Source organism: Diorhabda carinulata, chromosome 7 (assembly GCF_026250575.1).
Source record: "Diorhabda carinulata isolate Delta chromosome 7, icDioCari1.1, whole genome shotgun sequence".
Classification (NCBI taxonomy): Eukaryota; Metazoa; Arthropoda; class Insecta; order Coleoptera; family Chrysomelidae; genus Diorhabda; species Diorhabda carinulata.
The window spans coordinates 21,136,995-21,155,376 of NC_079466.1; the positions used below are offsets into that span (position 1 = coordinate 21,136,995).

The 18,382-nt window shown below is 32.9% G+C and overlaps 2 protein-coding genes across 2 annotated transcripts; one reads left to right on the forward strand and one right to left on the reverse strand.

Annotated features, from left to right (window-relative positions):
- Positions 1 to 2,448: 2,448 nt before the first annotated feature.
- LOC130896238 (apyrase-like) lies at positions 2,449 to 15,087 on the reverse strand. Its single transcript, XM_057804187.1, has 9 exons — positions 14,892 to 15,087; positions 14,275 to 14,494; positions 12,270 to 12,467; positions 10,109 to 10,319; positions 7,431 to 7,628; positions 5,575 to 5,732; positions 3,835 to 3,925; positions 2,845 to 3,003; positions 2,449 to 2,785 (listed from the first exon to the last, which is right to left on the reverse strand). Exons 1-9 carry the CDS (start codon positions 14,999 to 15,001, stop codon positions 2,496 to 2,498), a joined length of 1,635 nt encoding a protein of 544 aa, XP_057660170.1. The 5' UTR covers positions 15,002 to 15,087; the 3' UTR covers positions 2,449 to 2,495.
- A 296-nt stretch (positions 15,088 to 15,383) lies between these two features.
- Positions 15,384 to 17,115, forward strand: LOC130896443 (60S ribosomal protein L24). Its single transcript, XM_057804573.1, has 4 exons — positions 15,384 to 15,495; positions 15,609 to 15,684; positions 15,771 to 16,018; positions 16,943 to 17,115. The coding sequence occupies exons 1-4, from the start codon at positions 15,491 to 15,493 to the stop codon at positions 17,076 to 17,078; spliced, it is 465 nt and encodes a 154-aa protein (XP_057660556.1). The 5' UTR covers positions 15,384 to 15,490; the 3' UTR covers positions 17,079 to 17,115.
- The last annotated feature ends 1,267 nt before the right edge of the window (positions 17,116 to 18,382 follow it).

Genomic DNA, 18,382 nt, shown 5'->3' on the forward strand with positions numbered 1-18,382 from the left:
CATTGTTGATTATAATTTGAATAGAACCATCGGAAAATAAGGTATCCTAACCTCTCACATATGAGACAAGTTGAAAGAAATTCAGTTCTAAATAATAGCTCCAAACCAAAAATAATATGAATACTATGCAGTATCCTTAATTATTAAATTTAATATTTGCTTAACGGATAAACTTTCAATCAACTTATAGTGACAATCGACCTCAATCGGCTTCAATGGATGCAAATCGACAATATCTGACATAAGTAGACGCCAATTCAATCAAATATATAAGAATTGATGTGATTTGACTTCAATCGGCGTCAATAGACTTTGAAATCAGCTTCAATTGATGCAAATCGAAAATATCTGACATAAATAGATGCCAATTCTCTCAAATATATAAGAATTATTTTATATATAAAAGAGTTATTTTGAAAACTATATTTTATAACCTTCATTTGATTTTTTGTTATAATTATTGAGCTGAATTATAAAAGTCGAGGAACATTACTAATTCAATCATCCTGTATATACTTTCATGATTACCCTAATATATTTGGTTTCCGTATTGTCTGAGTTTATTTACATGTTTTTGATTTAAATTATACGCTGGATGTCTACATTGAAGAACAAGGGACTTGTATAAAGTATTGCATACCTCTGAACGAATAATACAAATTCAAATACACTACAAACAATTCAAATTACCTACTTTTCGCTACTAATCTGTTATATATGCAGCGTGGGATTAAAAAGTAGTGGGACCTGGAGCTGAAGTCGACCCGGGGCCCACTAAAGGAAATCAAAATCCGCTCGAACTCTTTTCAATGTTATATATCAATTTCAAATTAAATATAAATTATAAGTAAAAATAAATTCCAATCTTATTTCATAAACTATATAAAATTTTTATTATATAAACTTCTTTCTAGATTTAGTTGTGGCAAAGTTTTCATCTAATCTCATCAAAATTCATATTCTGTATCAACTCATTTTCAAGCCTTGTTATTAACGATAATCGCTCAACATTATAGGCGATATACATTTTTTAATTATTTAAACATGATAACTCAAAAGGTTTTATATATATTGGCGATTAAATAATAATCGTCGCACTAAATAAAACGAATTTTTTTATATATACAATTAATAATAAACAGAAAAACAATACGGGAGATTACAACGAATGGAGGTTAATTTAAATTGACAATCAGAGGTCAACCTCGCGGCAAACCCTTTCAAGAGAAAATGAATATAAAATTCGTAATAAAAGCTCGATATTATGTAGAATAATATCTTCACATACCATCGAGTAACAAACTGACGCAATTGGCGATAGTAGCATCATCTATACAAAATTCCGGCAAGCTTCTACTTCTAATATACCTTGGTTCAACAGAGTAGGATATCACCGATTTCTTTCATAGTTCTTCTTAGTGTTTTACACTTTACTTTATAGTTTTTGACTATATTATAGTGAATTTCTGTAATCATATGATTTTATTTTGTTCTTATATTAATTGCTGCAATAAAGTTGAAAACGACATTTTTAAATAGTATATAGTTCCATCTAAAAAATTGATTGTAGTATATGTCATTCGAAGAGGATTGAAGGTTGAAAATAGTTAACTTATAATTTGAATTCGACGAATTTCTATATTTGTCATAAATTGTATAGTAACCGAAAACTTGAATTTATTTCATTTGATTTTCACAAACTGTATATAAAACATACGCTGGATATCTACACTGATAAACTAAGGGTCCTGTATAGAGTATTGCATATCTCCATATGAAATTCTCGATTACGAAGTAGTAAATTTCTACATAATAATTGGTACGAAATTATTATTGACTTCAATTGGCATTTTTGTACATGTATATTATCATCTATTATAACTATAAAACAAGAATACGACAAGAAAAAGCAGTACACACATCAGAAAGAATGGATAATGGCAAACAACAAGTTTATGATTATGGTGTGAAATTTGTTACGAACAGCAGCTTTGAAAGGCCGTTAATGTTTCAGTAATATATAACATAATAGTAAAAATTTAATAATAATAAAATGTCGTAAGCTTCTTATAACTATACGATTGGGTAAATAAGTAATTTTGTTTAGTTATAATGCATGAGGTTGAGTTAATCAACCCCTTTCAAGAGAAAGTATTTATAATGAAATAGCGTAATACCACTAAGGGTATTGAGCACTGTATTGGTGTATATTTTAGTTAGAAATGGATAATCATCACATAACTACTAATAGTTCGTTGTTATCACCATCTATCAATATATACTGAAGCTCTAGCTATACACTCGTTTTGACAGTTTACTGTTGAGTACAGCTTCAGCAGCAGCAACACTAGATGGCGGTGTACTAATAGCGTTCATAATATTGTTATACTCCGATGAAATTATACATTTTTTTGGGATTAAGTTATTCTCGTGAATATCAAACCACTATTTATTTCTGAATAAACTATATATTTCTACACTATAATCTTTTATTGTTATTTAAATGTTATTCTTCCAAATTCTTCTTGAAAAATTCGATATTTTCTTGTAGTAAACTCAACTAACACGTCAATGTCCACCGGACCAATCGTTCTATTCTTCAGATTATCAATTAAAATCTGATATCCGCTGCCTCCTTCTGCAATAAAAGAATTAATCACCAAAGGATAGTCTTTATTTTCGTCTAAATCTTCGTAAATGGGTATTGTACAATTTTGGCAACGGATTTTAGCAGATATAACTCGATCACCTACAATCCGAGATAGATCATATACTACTTGAATCCCTGAAAAAATAAACGCATTTCGTAGGTAAATCGAATCAATTTCATGAAAATATTTTTACCTGAAACTTGAAGTAGCTTAAGACTAGCGTTAGGTTTGTCCTTGGAATAAGGAGCAACTGTATATTCTAGCAATTCCTTCAGATACTTTCCTTGGATAACACCAAAGTCCAAAGTATTTTCAAATGGACAAGCTGTCACCATATCATTGTAAGTAATATCTTAAATAATGAAGAAATATAAATCTCGTTATATTTAATAGGTAAGAGTATGATAAGCCACCCCACGACGATCATATCTATTTTTATGCGAAAACATTTACATCCGGAGATACCGGAAGTGGCCATTACCTCAGGAAGTCTAACAGATATCGAACCGTGGATAACTTTGTTCGATAGATCTCATCAAGATCTATCTGTGTGTAGCCTATCGATGCCTCAGCAATGAAGGCTACACTCATGAGTGGGTCAATCCCAAAGAAAGATTTGTTTATGATATCGGGGTTCATACCCAAATAATTGAGGCCAGCTGAAGGCTTCTGAGAGCATTCTTCCGCGATATGCATGTAACTTCAGAATATTGGGAGGACATAATCATAGAATATACATGGCGACGAAAATGTCGTAAACTTCATTAATAGAAGGAATCAAAAAAGATTTTCAAATGTAAAAGTTATAGATTTAAGTCCAATTAAAATATTTGATTGAAGAAAATTATTTTCGTTTATCTTTATTTCAGTCTCTAGCACGACCTAACCTAACCTAACCTAAACTATCCTAACCTAACCTAACCTTACAAAAATTACTAAATTTTCATTTTATCTATTGATTTTTCGTCGCATGCATCATGACTTTTCACACACAGATAGATCTTGATGAGATCTATCGAACGAAGTTATCCACGGTTCGATATTTGTTAGCCTTCCTGAGATAATCTCCGGAAGTAAATGTTTCCGTATAAAATAGATAATCAATAATAGTCTATGTATAGAGTTTCATGATTATCGCTGTAGGGTGGCTTATCATACTTGTGCCATTTAATAAATTACGCACCCCCAACTTCAATATCTGTTCTCAATCCTCCAGGATTTGTAAATGCGATTGCTGCATTAGTCCATACATTCTCTGCGACATTTTTGGAATACTAAAAGCATAAATCAAAACCTACTCCAACTGGAATGCGTGCTATTAAGGGCCGTTTTAACAATTGAAATTTATCTGCGAGATAAGTATTAACTAACTATTGAAAATTGGCATTTTAGTAAAATTACACAGTGAATGAATTCTGGAAAATGTTTATAGTTAACCGTGATTTTTATTTGACTCCAAATAATAAAGTTGAGGATTAACTCATGCTATTATCTATATTTGATACGCTTCAAGTAAGTTTTATATAATTAAACCTGAAGTTAGTGTAGTTTTGCCTTTGTGATTTTTTAAATTTAGCTACTTTTGGTGAAAACTTCAAATAACAAAGTTTTATACGCAGACCTCTCGTTTTTTTACCATTACTCTCATGGCTTAAATTGTAAACGAACGAAAATGTTGATTTTTCATGATTTTCAGCTTAAAAAACTAGCAATTACGCTCAATATTGACCTTTTCCTCACATATTATCGAAGTTACTTTTTTATCAAGCAATTTTTACCATATCTCCATTCGTTCTTCCTCCAAAACATCCCCAAACCTACGCAAATTAGAAACTCTGCTTGTCTCTAAGCTAGAGCGCGTAGAGCAGGGGGCTGTATTCTGCTTCGCCACGCTTGCAGCGTTGCAAGATCTGGCTGAATTAAGATTCTACTAAAAGTTATGGAATTTTAGGGAACTACTCAGAACAATAACCTTTTTCGAATCCCTTTTGTAAATTCTTTTAATATTTTTTTTCGACACTCTGTTAAATGTATAACAATAATATCAACAAACTGCCTCAGATATCAGAAAACTAAACGCTGCGTGCAATTTCTGGGAATCCCAAAAGTCAAATCGTGTTAAACCGAAACAGCCTTAAGCAACAAAGGACAGTTTAGTTTTGAGTTTTTCAACTAAAACACTCAGAAATGTTATGGAGTCGCTACTACGTTACGTTTTAGTAAATAAAATGTGTCAACAATAGAGGTTCCTTGTATGCACATTAATTAACAGGTTGGAAAATTTTAAAAAATGATATTTTGAACGAAAAACATAATTTTAGAAGAATAATGGTGTTTATTTTAAATCGGTAGGATTAATATTACAAACTTTAGAAGAAGATATATTTTATACCGTCCGAGATCCGTTCCAAACATGTGCTACGTCATCAACGCCCGCAACGCCGATTGTGTAAGAAAGCAACCGGCCTGTTTTACAAATCTGACTATTTTGACGACAATAAGTTGATTTTTTGATAAAAATGGAGCAGGGTTTTTTTCCGTGGTTCGTCAGACAACTAGATGAACAGACAGATCGATCGGCGCTGGTGACGTAAGCAGGCAATTGGCGTGTTACAAGGAGAAATAAAAAATTACACATTAAAAAATTCATATCAGCGCTATTATGAGTGTAAATTGCAAAGTTCACTTTGAGGCGTGTCCAATTATTCAAAAATTTGAACCCGATATCGTAAATAAAACAACAGAGAACCAGTTCACTCAAAATTGACGTCACTTCGAATGTTGTCCTGCATATCATGATTGTGAATTTATTTTATCAAAATAATTAACTATTTCGTTCTTATCGATAAAGTAAACATCGTATTCCGGTACTCAAATTCAATTAATGTCGCCATACCTATGAATAAATTACTAAGATACTTACCTCGTAAACCATAGCATCAGTTACGTAATTACCCAGGGTACATTCTTGTCTGTAACAACTAGTAGAGTCTAACTTAACAAAGCTTGAACCAACAACCTGATTACCTTGGTTATCGAATAGAATCTTCCATGGTTCTAAAGCAGCATTTATATCATCATCTAGAAAATCAGACACAATTTAACGTTTTTTGTTTTTTCTCTCGATTAGGCCGATGGTCCATACAATCCTGTTCGAAACACTATAGATATAAATAATTTTCATGAACATATAAGACAATTCCTTAGCAGTATTATTTTAACCTTTCGTCGGGTGCATTTAATCTATAAAATGAGTGGAATGTATTTTGGTCTACCAAGTTTCTGTGGTTCACAACAGGAAATAAGATCTCAATTGTCTCAATTGTGATTCTGATGAAGACTGATTGCATATTCTACCTACGTCAATCAAAATACTGATTATTTAAGAAATTGATATTTTGTTACTGGCTGTGAGCCTAAAGTTCCTTAATAGTTCAAGTAAATAAACAACATGTTACATATTTTTTTATTTTTGAAAGTGTCTAAGCCTGTTTTAGCGTTTGTAAAGTTTCTTATGCTAAATATGCCAAATAAATCTGTTACAGCTAGCCCCAATCACTGGGTAAGTTGTAGCACTCGTCAGTTTTTTTCAAAACCGTTTCTACCAAAAATCGTTACAGGTTCTATCAAAAGTTTATTTGGAATTGATAGTTGAATAGTTGTTAATTGAAATAGTACTGCTAGATTTCATAGTCAAGAAGCGACAAATTGTTCCCGCTCCCCAACTACCATACAAAGTTGTTCCAAATATCGCTCAGCTGTTAAATTCCCATAAAAGAAATATAGACCAATAAATTTCCCTACCTAAATATAATTTTTTCGGGGCGCTGGGTGTATTTTGATCGAATCCAGTGGGGGTTTTTCTAAGACCAATAGGGAGAATTACGTAGATCTACTGTACCACTTAAAATTCTACGGTATTTAGATAATTTGCACTTTCATCACAATGCCTCATGAATATTTCACAAAATTCCTTTCTCAAGAGTTCGTCAACAAGTGGATATTTGTATGGGTAAATTTTTTTATTGCAAGGCAATATCTGTTGCGTTGTCTTCTATCGACAGCAAAATATATAAATGAGCATCGTCGCTTATTTCTGGTCTCGTTAAATAAAACTTTTGCTTCAAGTAACCTACCGTCATTAAAACTTCTATCCTCTCATTTTCGGTTGAGGGAACCATAATAAGAAATGTACTTGATCTCTCAGATGAATTGCGTCCGGCCATTCAGGTTACGAATCAGATTGCGCTTGTCAGAGTGGTCGTAGTGGTATGATGATTCAAGTTTTTTGACATTATTTTTCAACCGAAGACATGAAACGTCGGCCATATCGTCATAGTGGAAAAATAAAGTTTCATCTGTATGCAGACAATTGTACCAAAACAACCAAAAGGTGTTGACTAGTATTGTTTTGGCAGCCATCTCAATGAATTTGTACCCATGGAAAAATTTGGTCATCGTTATGTGATACAATATTTCAATTGTAAAACCTCGGTCCAACCAATATAAAAGCTGAACTAGATTCTATTCTGGGTGAGACAACTTCTACTTTATCATCAGTAAAATATTGGATAGCAGAGTTTAAACGAGGACGTACGACCTTCGAAGACCAGTATCGCAGTTGTCCACCAAATGAGGTGACAACTCCAGAAATGTTAAAAATCCACAAAGCAGGATGATCGACGCGACATGAAGAAGCTATGCGCAAGATGGGTGCCGAGTTTTTTTTTGGGTTGTACTTCCGTTTGGCAAATATTCTATTACGCTTCAAGTACGAACCTTGTAAAAGATTTGAATCCAGAAATATGGGAGCTCCAGAATATTCCAATATTTCGCCATCTTCGTCTAGAAATATAGTGATATTACCTAAGTATCTACAATATGCCGAAGCTTGAGTAATCAGAATATTGTGACCATGTTTACTAGTTACTATTGTTGGATAAGGACCCTCGACTTCGGCAGGACCTGGAGGATTATCTGGAATGAATTTCGAATATTTATGAATGTGAAATTACCTATTTGTAATTTAGAAACATTAATTTTCTGAAGAAACCACTCATTAACTAACTCATCCACGTTAGAATCTAAAATTTGGCGCTGCTGTTTTTTCCTATTAGGCAGCAATTCTTTATATTGTTTTTATAAGCTGTTTACATTATGTTATGATTGTGTTTATAGAGATAATTCATAAGAAGGCCTTTTTATTTGTTAACAGCAAATTAGAGATTTCGAACATTATCCAACAGCTGTATTAGTCAATATGATGTAATAGTGAACACTTCAGAATAGTAAAAAGTAAACCAACTGGGGTATTTAAATAAATTAATGTGATGAAAATTAGATAAGTGTTTAGTATTGAATGTTATTGCAAAGTTAAGTGAATAATGAATAGTTAAGTGTATTTGGCGTAAGTGTATTAATAAATTGTGTAAGTAAGATACCCCACCATTTAAAAACTATTATAATAATGTACGACGATGGTTCCAGAAGTAGCTGGCCCTATAAAGAAAACACATAATAAGATTCTTCAAGCTCCTCAAAACAGCAATCAACTGCCGACATTACCTCTTCATTGTTGGAAAATCTTTAACCACCAAGTCGTTTTTTCAAGTCTGGGAAGAGAAAATAATCCGAGTGGGCTGAATCTGGGGAATAGGGTGCATAAGGTAGCAATTCAAACTTTAATTTAGTAATTTTGGCCATTGCAATAACGGATGTGTGAGCTGTAGAATTTTCTTGATAAAACAACACTTAATTCTTAGTCAAATGCAGCCATTTTCCTTGGTTTCTTCGCTCAAACGCTGCAATAAGTTAACATAATACACGCCATTAATAGTTTTTCCTTTTTCAAGGTAGTAAATTAAAATTATCACACGCGCATCCCAAAAAAACGACGGTATGACCTTGCCTGCAGATGGAACCAGTCTCTGGCTTCTTTGGAGCCGGTTATTCATTTTCAATCCATTGTTTTGGTTGTTCGTCTGTTCGGGGAGTGAAGTGATGGACCCACGTTTTATCCATGGTTATTAAACGGCGCAAAAATTCGGCTTTATTTCTGTAAAACTCGACGGAAACTCTGTTTTTGTTCCATTGTGAGCAAACTCAACAAATACTAAACAACGTGGAGTCTTCAAACTTGAAACTGTTGTATAGATTCTGAACTTTTCAATACAGTGGTATTTTTCAAACAACTACCGCAATCTCTAGATCATACCAGGTACTTCTGAGACCATCCTCTTATGTATATACTAAAATTTTTCACTACTGTAGATTGAACGTTTTTTTGAGTTGAAGATCATGATAAGCTTTTCCGGAAAAAAACGTATAAAGAAACTGTCATACGTGCCTATAGAGTTTTTTCTTCAAAAATGACAAAAGTCTGAAAAGCAATCTCTTTTTTTCCCGGGTTAAGCACTGCGAATCCAAGTTTGTCATTCTTGTAAATACTTTTAACACGGTAAGTCTCTTCAATATCAAATGCCGTACACAAACTATAAATTTTTCACACACTATGAAACGTATACAAAGTGTATACAAATCATGTATAGTTTGTTTTTGGGAATTTTACATTGAACGCATTTTATGCGTGTTATTTTTATACGTTTGTGAAATCTTGGGATTTGCAGTGAGCGTGCGCCCAAAAGTTGGCAACATTGTACATCGGTTATTGCGGGATTTCCCCGTTTAAGTCAAACCTCGGGGAGCAATATTTACGCGTTTTATTTCCTTCCGGTTGAACTGTTATTACATTATAATACAATACAATCTTGTTCTTCTGATTATTTATTGGTTAATAAGTTTGATCTTTGAAAAGAATGAGTGGAAGGAGAAGAGAGTATTCCTATGAAAAAAAAGTAAACGGAAAAAAATTTTTTTTCAGCAATCAGACTTGTCACTATTGACTATAGAGGTAGGAATGTTAGAAAAACTGAAATCGACTTCAGCTATAGATGATTTAAAAAATCAATTTGCCGAAAAAAAGACAAGAAAAGTGTACATTTAATTTGAATTGTTTTCCTAGCTCAATTTCTAGGAGGAAGCGATAACTTATAATCAATAAATATTTATTTTAATTCAATGCAAGCATTTTTGTTTCTTTTGTGAGAAAATTTTACCCTTCATTTGGGCACCCCAACTAATTTTGTTACAGGGCCCCTACAAAGCACGCTACGCCACTGCTTTTCATAAATCAATGTTTTTTTTTAGTTATACTCAACCCAATATCTACCAATTGCAAAATAATGAATACACAGTTCACTATTTTAAAATAATCACAATTAAACTTTATTTTCAGTCTCTGAAGATGATAACTTAGTTATCGAAACGCGCGTCTGACAGCGTAATTGCGTGTTTAGGTTTAGTTATAGTTTAAACAGAATGTTCAATATTAATATCACCATTGGTTCCAAAAATGAATGTTAAAATTTCTTAAATGACCTAATCTGGCAAAAACCTACCTCCTGTAAAAAGAAATGTATGAGAATGCGCACCAACTATTATACTAATTTTTTCCGAAGCGTTTCGAGCTAATTGTTGATCAATCTCGTAACCACAATGGGACAATATGATATTAGTAAAAACGCTTTCTTCCTCGACAAGTCGTTCTGCTTCTTTATTGATACTTTCGGATTCGTCATAAAATTTCAATTTTCCGGTACTGGCCAGTATCTTGATAAACATAAAAAGAAACAAAATAATAAGTAATGTCCTAGTATACACGTGTCGCAATATCACGAGTTCAAATTTTGGAAAATTTCAACTAAAAGTCCAATTTTTGTAATCGTTTCAGACTTCCCTTTACATACGTTTAGTATCGGAGCACCCTGTATAACCATCCCTTGAAAACTCTCAAATAGCAAGAAGTGTTTTAGATTAGTACGGACAAATACGATCTAGATTGGTCGTGGTTCAATAGAAAGCCCGATGCTGTTACCTTTTATGTCCAATGATCAGGCCAAGTCTTCAGGCTTGATTGTATCGTAATTCTTCTTTTTCGTTTCCTCTACATTGATACAGTTTTTTACAGTTCCTTTCCACTTCATTTGACCAGAAACCCAGTATCCAGGAGAGTGTCTAGTGACATGTCATTACCTCTTTTGATTTTGCTGTTTTTGATACTATTGTTTTTAAAATCTTCTGGCTGTCACCAGGGTAAAGCCCAGCCTTTTTCGAAATTCAAAAAAAAATATTGTTGAATTGTACTAGCTTGGTGCTATTTGTGCTATTAGAGAAGTTGGCCAACCACTTTGTAGTTCGACACAGGAATTTTTCATCGCAAAAGTAAAGGTTGTACTGAGTTGTGCTGGCACCCTAAACCTCTGTGCAGTCGATACGAAAAACTATTTCATCGAAATTAATGATTAAACTGCGATAATTCTGGATTTCATAGGGGCAACAAAGTCAAATGATGTATATATTTTATGTTTCCTATCTTGGTTCGATGCCGTCTGTACATGGGTTTTCCTGGTTCCATTAAAATGAATCCAGGTTGGTCCAATTTTGACGTAGCTGGTGTAATGCCCCATACTGTCTACATCGAAAGATCCGTGAAAAGCAATGATCCCGGCTATACAATATTTAAAATTAAATAGTGGATGAAAATGCTTCAATTTTTAATTCTGTGCTTAGGCTGAAAATTCGTAATTCTATTGTGAAAATGTTAAGCCGGTACTACGTTTGCGCCAACATTCACCTTCCAACGTTGGCTGAGCATTGGAAGAAGGCTGGAACCTTACCTAGAGCTACCTAAAGAAATGAAAACGTGACAAAAACTTTGGTTTTTCATACAAAACATGTAGCATTTACGTGCAAGAGAATGAGAAGTATGTGTAAGTTGTACCACAAGTGTTGGTTCCAACTTCGTTCCAATGGTGGGTACTCCTTTGACGCGGACCAAAAAAACCGACAATCGTCGAATGACACGCGTACTACGACCACACGATGCGTCCATCATACTAGCATCCAACGTTGGAAGCATCAAAGGAGCCGAAGATTAGGATTAACAATTTCAAAAACCCATGATCCCGAAATAATTTTCCAAAATCATTAAAATAATATTAACAGGGTTTAGTGAACATAAAAATCTCACCTTTTCATCTAAGTTTTCTCAGGAGAAGGTTCTGATCGCTAGGGGTATGAAAGTTTTAATTTGCGCTACAAATTCAACCCCCTAAAGATCAAAATTTACATGTTTTGGTAAAACTAGAAAAAATATTTGAAATTGAAAATTTCAATCAAGTTTCCCCATATATCATAAAATATTTAAACAAATAGCAGACGGACATTTATTAGAATATATAGTGGCCTGCCTTGTGACTTTCCACTGTCCCATCAGTTTAATCGGACTTAATGTTTTTGCTTAATCTTCGTCCTTCGTTCAAAGTATGGCAACATTGTTCAAATATAACCTTATTCCGCGGGTCTGATTCCGAATTAGTTCAGGGACCGATCGCATGCGCACTTTCACAATTGTAGTTCGTGGGGGATAGAATTAATCGACCCGCGCATGCGATCCGTCCCTAAACTAATTCGGAATCAGACCCGCGATCATATCTATTGATGTGTGTGATATGATTTGTTCTTTCCATTAATATAGTGAAAAAAAAGTATAAAACTTACGGGATAATCCTTTCGTACTACTCCTATAATTCCTATTTTCTTGCCGAACCTTTCAATAACAACGCTTTTTTGATAAATATTTTGTATTTCGGGTTCATCTGAATCGTCCATGTTTGAAACTACAATTGGATATTGAAGAGCTTTGATGTAAGGCACGATGCCACCAATGCCATTATCAAATTCATGATTACCAAGAGTCTAAGAATTGATAAAAATGTTAGAAAATATTTAATAAATACGCGAAATTTATTGAAGACAGAGCTTTCGTAGAAACGGTAGAGTCAGTGAATATACGAATCAACGAAGATAAATCTCGAAGTTGATGATAATGACAACACCACAAATGAAAATAAAAATAAGAAGTTTTGTCAATACAACTGAACGAAGAAAAAGCAATGAACTTGAAACATATTCAAAGGACAACAGTGGCGAGGGAAGAAATCTAGAAGCGACAATGACGAAGGGAAATAAACAGTTGAGAGCTTTGATTGCGAAGGCTACAGCTATAAGAAACTATAATAAGACCAACAGTGAAATACGGAGGCGAAACCTGGATTCTTAATAAAGCAGAAGAAGAGAATTTAGATATATAAGAAAGAAAAATACTCAGAAGGATACTAGGAGGTCGAGAAGAACAAATAATGAAATAAGGAATCTATTTGGAGAAGCAGAGCTAAGCAAAATAATAAGACCAAAAGGAATAGAGTGGCTGGATCACATACAGGGGATGCCAGATTTTAGAGCAACAAAAAAATGATGGACATAGAACAGGAAGCAACAAGAAAAAAAAGAATGCCAAGGAAAAGTTGATACGCAGTGGTGATGGAAGATCTAAGAGAGAAAGGAATTCAGGACTGGAAAAAGAAAGCAAAAAATGGGAAAGAATGGAAGGGAATACAACAGAAAATGTTTTGGCATATTAATTTTCAAGTATTTTTTATTTGATTTTTCTGCATAATCTTTTCATCTGTAGCAGTGTGGATGCACTTTATAACGAGAGGAATTTGAAGAGTTTCCGATATCAACTTGAAGATATCAGCACAATACACGTTGAGAAACTAAAACTAAACTTTCAGCCATTTTGGACACTCGGTTTCTGTTTCACAATCGTATAAATGAGTCTTTGTGGAGATTTTCCATCAGGACAACCAACTTTTTCACACTTAGGTGATCGCCATGGCTAAAATTAACGAATTGTACTCCGAATTGGTAGACCATCCATCGTATTCACCAGATCTGGCCTCCTCAGCTACATTTTCTTGTTTCCTAACCTAAAAGTTTCACTTGTAGGAGAGGGATTTCTATCAAACGAGGACGTGTATAGACTAAAAAGAAAACTATGTTGAAAAATAAAAAGGAATACAGAATACTTATAAATTATTAGTTAGTTATTTGATGCCTTTGTTGCTTACAAAAATTAAAGGCCAGCAAGATTAAAAAAAGAAGAGAATGAACGTCACCTGTCACTTGTCAATATATGGAGGGAAATATTGAATAGTGTTATTGTTATAAAGTTTAGTTAAAATAAAACCATAAAAATAGTTCTTTTAAATATATAAAAGAGTGCAGAGAACCTTGTCCACATAATCTTTCTCAATCTTTAATGTTCAGACATAAGAAAAATTCAATTTTCATTAACAGAACTAAAAACTGTTCTGAATTATATTATTAAATCATTCACCTATTGCATGTTTCCCATAATTTAGTTTCTCAGTCTTTCTGAGACATCTGTAGTATTTAATCTGGGGTAACACCGAAGATAGGATCATTTCATAGTTCGTGGACACATTAAATTATACAACGTGAAAGTTGACGATATATAAAAATATTAAAAAGTTTTTTGTTCTTTCACAAATTTTAAATTTGATCGGCCTTTGAAAATAATTTTATCCGCGGTTATTCAATACTATTCTTCTGATAGTACAAATAAAAACGATGCTAACCATATGCGATTTTTCTATTAAATAAATCATTATTCTGTCCGGATCTTTAAATTTAAATTTACCTCTGCATCGATGGGTAACTTATTCATAAATGTTTGAGTTACGTTCCATCTTCCCATTGAATACCAAATAGTCCCTTGGAAATCATCGCCCGCATTCAGCAGGACGGCATTTGGAGTTTCTTCTAACATAGTCATTATTTGTTTGTACAAACGAGAGAACCCGCCGATGCATTGCCCGGTTTGTTTGCAAGTTCCTCCTGACGGAGTCGTCTCTTCAAATCTTAACAAAAAATAATAAGAGATTACTTCTGATATTAAAGTTTGTTTCATTGGGAAATAAAGGTACTATTTATGATTCAAAAAGTCTCGCCTGTGTTCGTCTAAGTATGTAGGTTTTTCCTAAAACGTGTATTAGGTATATCGGAGAGGATTGAGTGAATTACAAGCTATTAAGACATTAAGAAGATTATAAAAGAAAAGGGACTTGGTATCCCAACCCAAGGTAACTTGAAATTTCCGGGGTCGAAGTATTATTGTTTTATCGAGGTAGTTCCGAGAAATATGTACCTGTATTATGTATTTTTAAATGCAAGGACACATGGCGTGGTTGCCACAAATTACTAAGTAGAACTGTGTACTAATTTTTTCAGTCATATATTTATTATTAACATTCTTACCTGGCGTGAAAATCATTGAAATGAATTATTGATAATTTGAATGGATCACTAACATTTTGAGAAAATACACTTGCAATACATAAAATAATTACTACGAAATAATGTAACATTGTTCTAATTCGTAAAAGTAGCGTGAAAAGTAATAATTTAAATGAATTACTACATATTTAAATAACGATTTGCCAGTACTCTGTTTAAACAAAATAAAAGTTTTTATCGCTTTGTTTAAAGATGGTTGTAAATGTATTAGTGCACCTTATAATTATTCAATAATTAAAAAAATTATATAGATATTTCATAACAATTCCTTATCACATAGTTTTACCAGATTTATAAACTACTATGTTGGAAGTAGACTTCGTTTATTTTGAATGAGTTTGAGTTTCTCAATTATCTTCAAAGATTATAAAGTTTGTGTTCCATAATTGTACAAATTATTCATAAAATAATTTCAGCGACATCTAGCCATTATACCACGAAACCTTTAGATAGAAACCTGTCTGCATTACTAACATAGTTTACCAAAACGCCAATTGTCATTTATACATCGTCAACCTTTTTAGTGTCATCTGTCACTTGTGTTATATTATAATTTCAAAATGAAGTAAGTTTTCTTTAAAAATCTATGAAATCCTTAAATAAATTCAAATTTATTGATTAAAATATGGTTTAAAATTATTCTAAAAATGTAAGTTTTACATTATTTTCCTTTTTTAGGATCGGACTGTGTGCATACAGTGGGTACAAAATTTACCCTGGCCATGGTAAAACAATGGTTAAAGTTGATGGAAAGGTAAAGCCGTAAATATATTAATTAAAGTATAAAATGCACAAAATTGTATCGTCATTTTTATTTCAATAACAAACATTTCTTTGTAGACATTCACTTTCCTCAATTCTAAATGTGAACGAGCACATTTAATGAAAAGGAATCCTCGTAAAGTAACATGGACTGTGTTGTACAGACGTAAACATAAAAAAGGTCAAGAAGAAGAGGCTACCAAAAAACGAACCAGAAGGACCCAAAAGTTCCAGAGGGCTATCGTTGGAGCTTCTTTAAATGATATAATGGCTAAAAGGAATCAGAGACCTGAAGTCAGAAAAGCTCAGAGAGAACAAGCTATACGGTACGTATATAATTTCTGAAAAACATATTGACAAACATTGTTAAGAAATTATAATTCGAGTAGTTCTACTTAGGATAACTGAAAACATGTCTTTGTCCAGTTCTACAATTGTCCTGTATTGCAAGCCTTATTCATATCTGCACACTCGCTATTTAATGGTATCAATTCTTTTTTAAGATAAACATCTTTACCGTACTCCTTTTTAAATCTCTAATGTAGGGAAATAGTATTTTTTAAAAGTAATCAATATGCTATTTTGAATATACACAATGAGTTATTTTTAATGTATTTCTTTGTGAAAGTGTGTTGTTAACAAAAGTTAAAGTTTCAGTAAATATTGTTTGATAATGTAAACACTATATACCTAGATGTTACATTTACATTCCTATATAATATTGTGTACCTAAATTATATTTTTTAATACCTTAGATTTTTGAGACTTTTAGCAGTAAGAGAAATGTTTCTTATCTCTACTTCCGTTTCCTAGTACTTTTTTGTCACTATATCCCCAAAATGAGCAATGAAACAAAAAAATACTAAAATTCCATATGAAAGGTTTATATATAGTGGTGGATCAGTAATGGTATGGATTGCATTTATATCAAGGGCTCCACTGACATGATGATCATTGAAAGATGTTACAAGCACTTTGTTGATATATTAGAAGCACATCTACTTTTTGCTACCTTTATTTCATGCATTAAAACAATTGTTGACTAAGTAAACGAGAATTGTCCAAAATTACCTTAAAGAGATTGAAATTCAAGCAATGGTATGAACAGCTTATTAAAAGTGAAATTTTGCTGGAAAGTGTATAAAAAGGTCAAGGATAAAAGGATTAAAAAAAATTATGTTGTATAATAAATAAACTCTTCTCGAAGTTAAAAACCTTTTTCTCTATTCTAAATATAATTTTGTTTACAGTGCTGCAAAGGAACAGAAGAAGGGCACGAAAGCTGGTAAGAAACCAGCGGCACCTGCTAAAGCTAAGCCTGCCCCTAAACAAAAAGTTAACAAAAATATTCCTAAAGCTGCTCCAAGGGTAGGGGGAAAACGTTAAAGCTTTGTTGTCAATAAGTAATAAATAATTTTTCAAACCAGGATTTTTATTTTAATTTTACGTTATTATAAATCATAAACACCAAGATTTTTGTTTCTACAATGTTAGTCTAATATATCCTTCATAAGCCAGTCAATACATAGTAGTAGAGGTGTAGACTATCCTAATAGTTTTTTTTTATTGAAATGGATCTTATGATAGTTTTTATGAATTATTTTCTTTGTTATATGTCAGATCTATCTATAGTAATATGAAATATTGCAATTTGTAAATCTGGATAATTTAACAGCTCAAGTTGAACCATTGGTCAGAAATATCAGCCATGAAAAAGATTTTAACACCTGTCTAATTTGAATGAAATCCCAATATTAAATCGTTCATAATTCATCACTCATAAGCTGTATATTTTATTTCTAATTTGAAATTCAAAATGAAATTTAAACAAAACATTGTTACATTTTGAAAGCATTTCTACAAATTCGTTTGTTTTCAAATTTATCACGTTCTATTTAAAAAAAATACAACCAAGAGACCAAATTGTTTCATTTTTACATTGTGGGCGGCCAAGGGACTGTTGAGCACATAGGCCTACAGATAGACCCGTCTTTCCCCAGTTGACGTTACCAAAGGCCAATGTCCTTTGAGAAACAGATCAGGGGTTTTGGCTTTAACCCTTTGTTGTCTTTAGGCAAGCTGTGAGGTTTCACCAAGTGTTTAAACTGCGCTCCAGATCGTCCGTGATGTGGAGATGGAATCTTAAATGACATTGTGGGAATTACACATATTTAGTTTGAGCAGTTATTTGGTGTAAGACGCACAAGGTCCAACTATGTGTGCATTTGCCATCTCTGCCGAGCCCGCCTTGCAAGTAGACCATTGAGAGACGCGATAGCTACAACAAGGATGGGTTTATTGGGTATGGCTCCAGTAAACCTACAATAATTCCTTAAAGCTTCCCTGAAGAAGGATGGGTTTTGATAATGTACTGATACTGGCACTGTAACGTAGGGACATTCTTTCCCAAACCAACTGTCCATATAAAAGTAGTAGTTCGAGACGAACAAAAAAGTTTTGGATAAATTTTGAAACATTTGGGTTCGCGCATATAAACACATTTTAGATCGTGCATTGTGAGGCATTATTAAGATTGATATATAGAATTTAGTCGATAGTGGAGATGAAAGTGAATGGTCAAGAGAATTATGCAAATGAATAGTTGACTTGGTTTTCGAAACGCGCGTCATACAGTGTAATTGTGAATTTAGGTGTAGTGGTAGTATAAACAGTGTGTTCCGTATGAATCA

Excerpts from the sequence above, each read along its gene's own strand:
- LOC130896238 (XM_057804187.1), bottom strand. The coding sequence starts at position 15,001 with ATGTTACATTATTTCGTAGTAATTATTTTATGTATTGCAAGTGTATTT. Across the intron at positions 14,495-14,891 it reads TTCAATGATTTTCACGCCAG|ATTTGAAGAGACGACTCCGT; the intron begins GTAAGAATGTTA and ends TTTTTTGTTAAG. Across the intron at positions 2,786-2,844 it reads TAAGCTACTTCAAGTTTCAG|GGATTCAAGTAGTATATGAT; the intron begins GTAAAAATATTT and ends TTATTTTTTCAG.
- LOC130896443 (XM_057804573.1), top strand. Across the intron at positions 15,685-15,770 it reads TGGTTAAAGTTGATGGAAAG|ACATTCACTTTCCTCAATTC; the intron begins GTAAAGCCGTAA and ends ATTTCTTTGTAG. Across the intron at positions 16,019-16,942 it reads CAGAGAGAACAAGCTATACG|TGCTGCAAAGGAACAGAAGA; the intron begins GTACGTATATAA and ends TTTTGTTTACAG.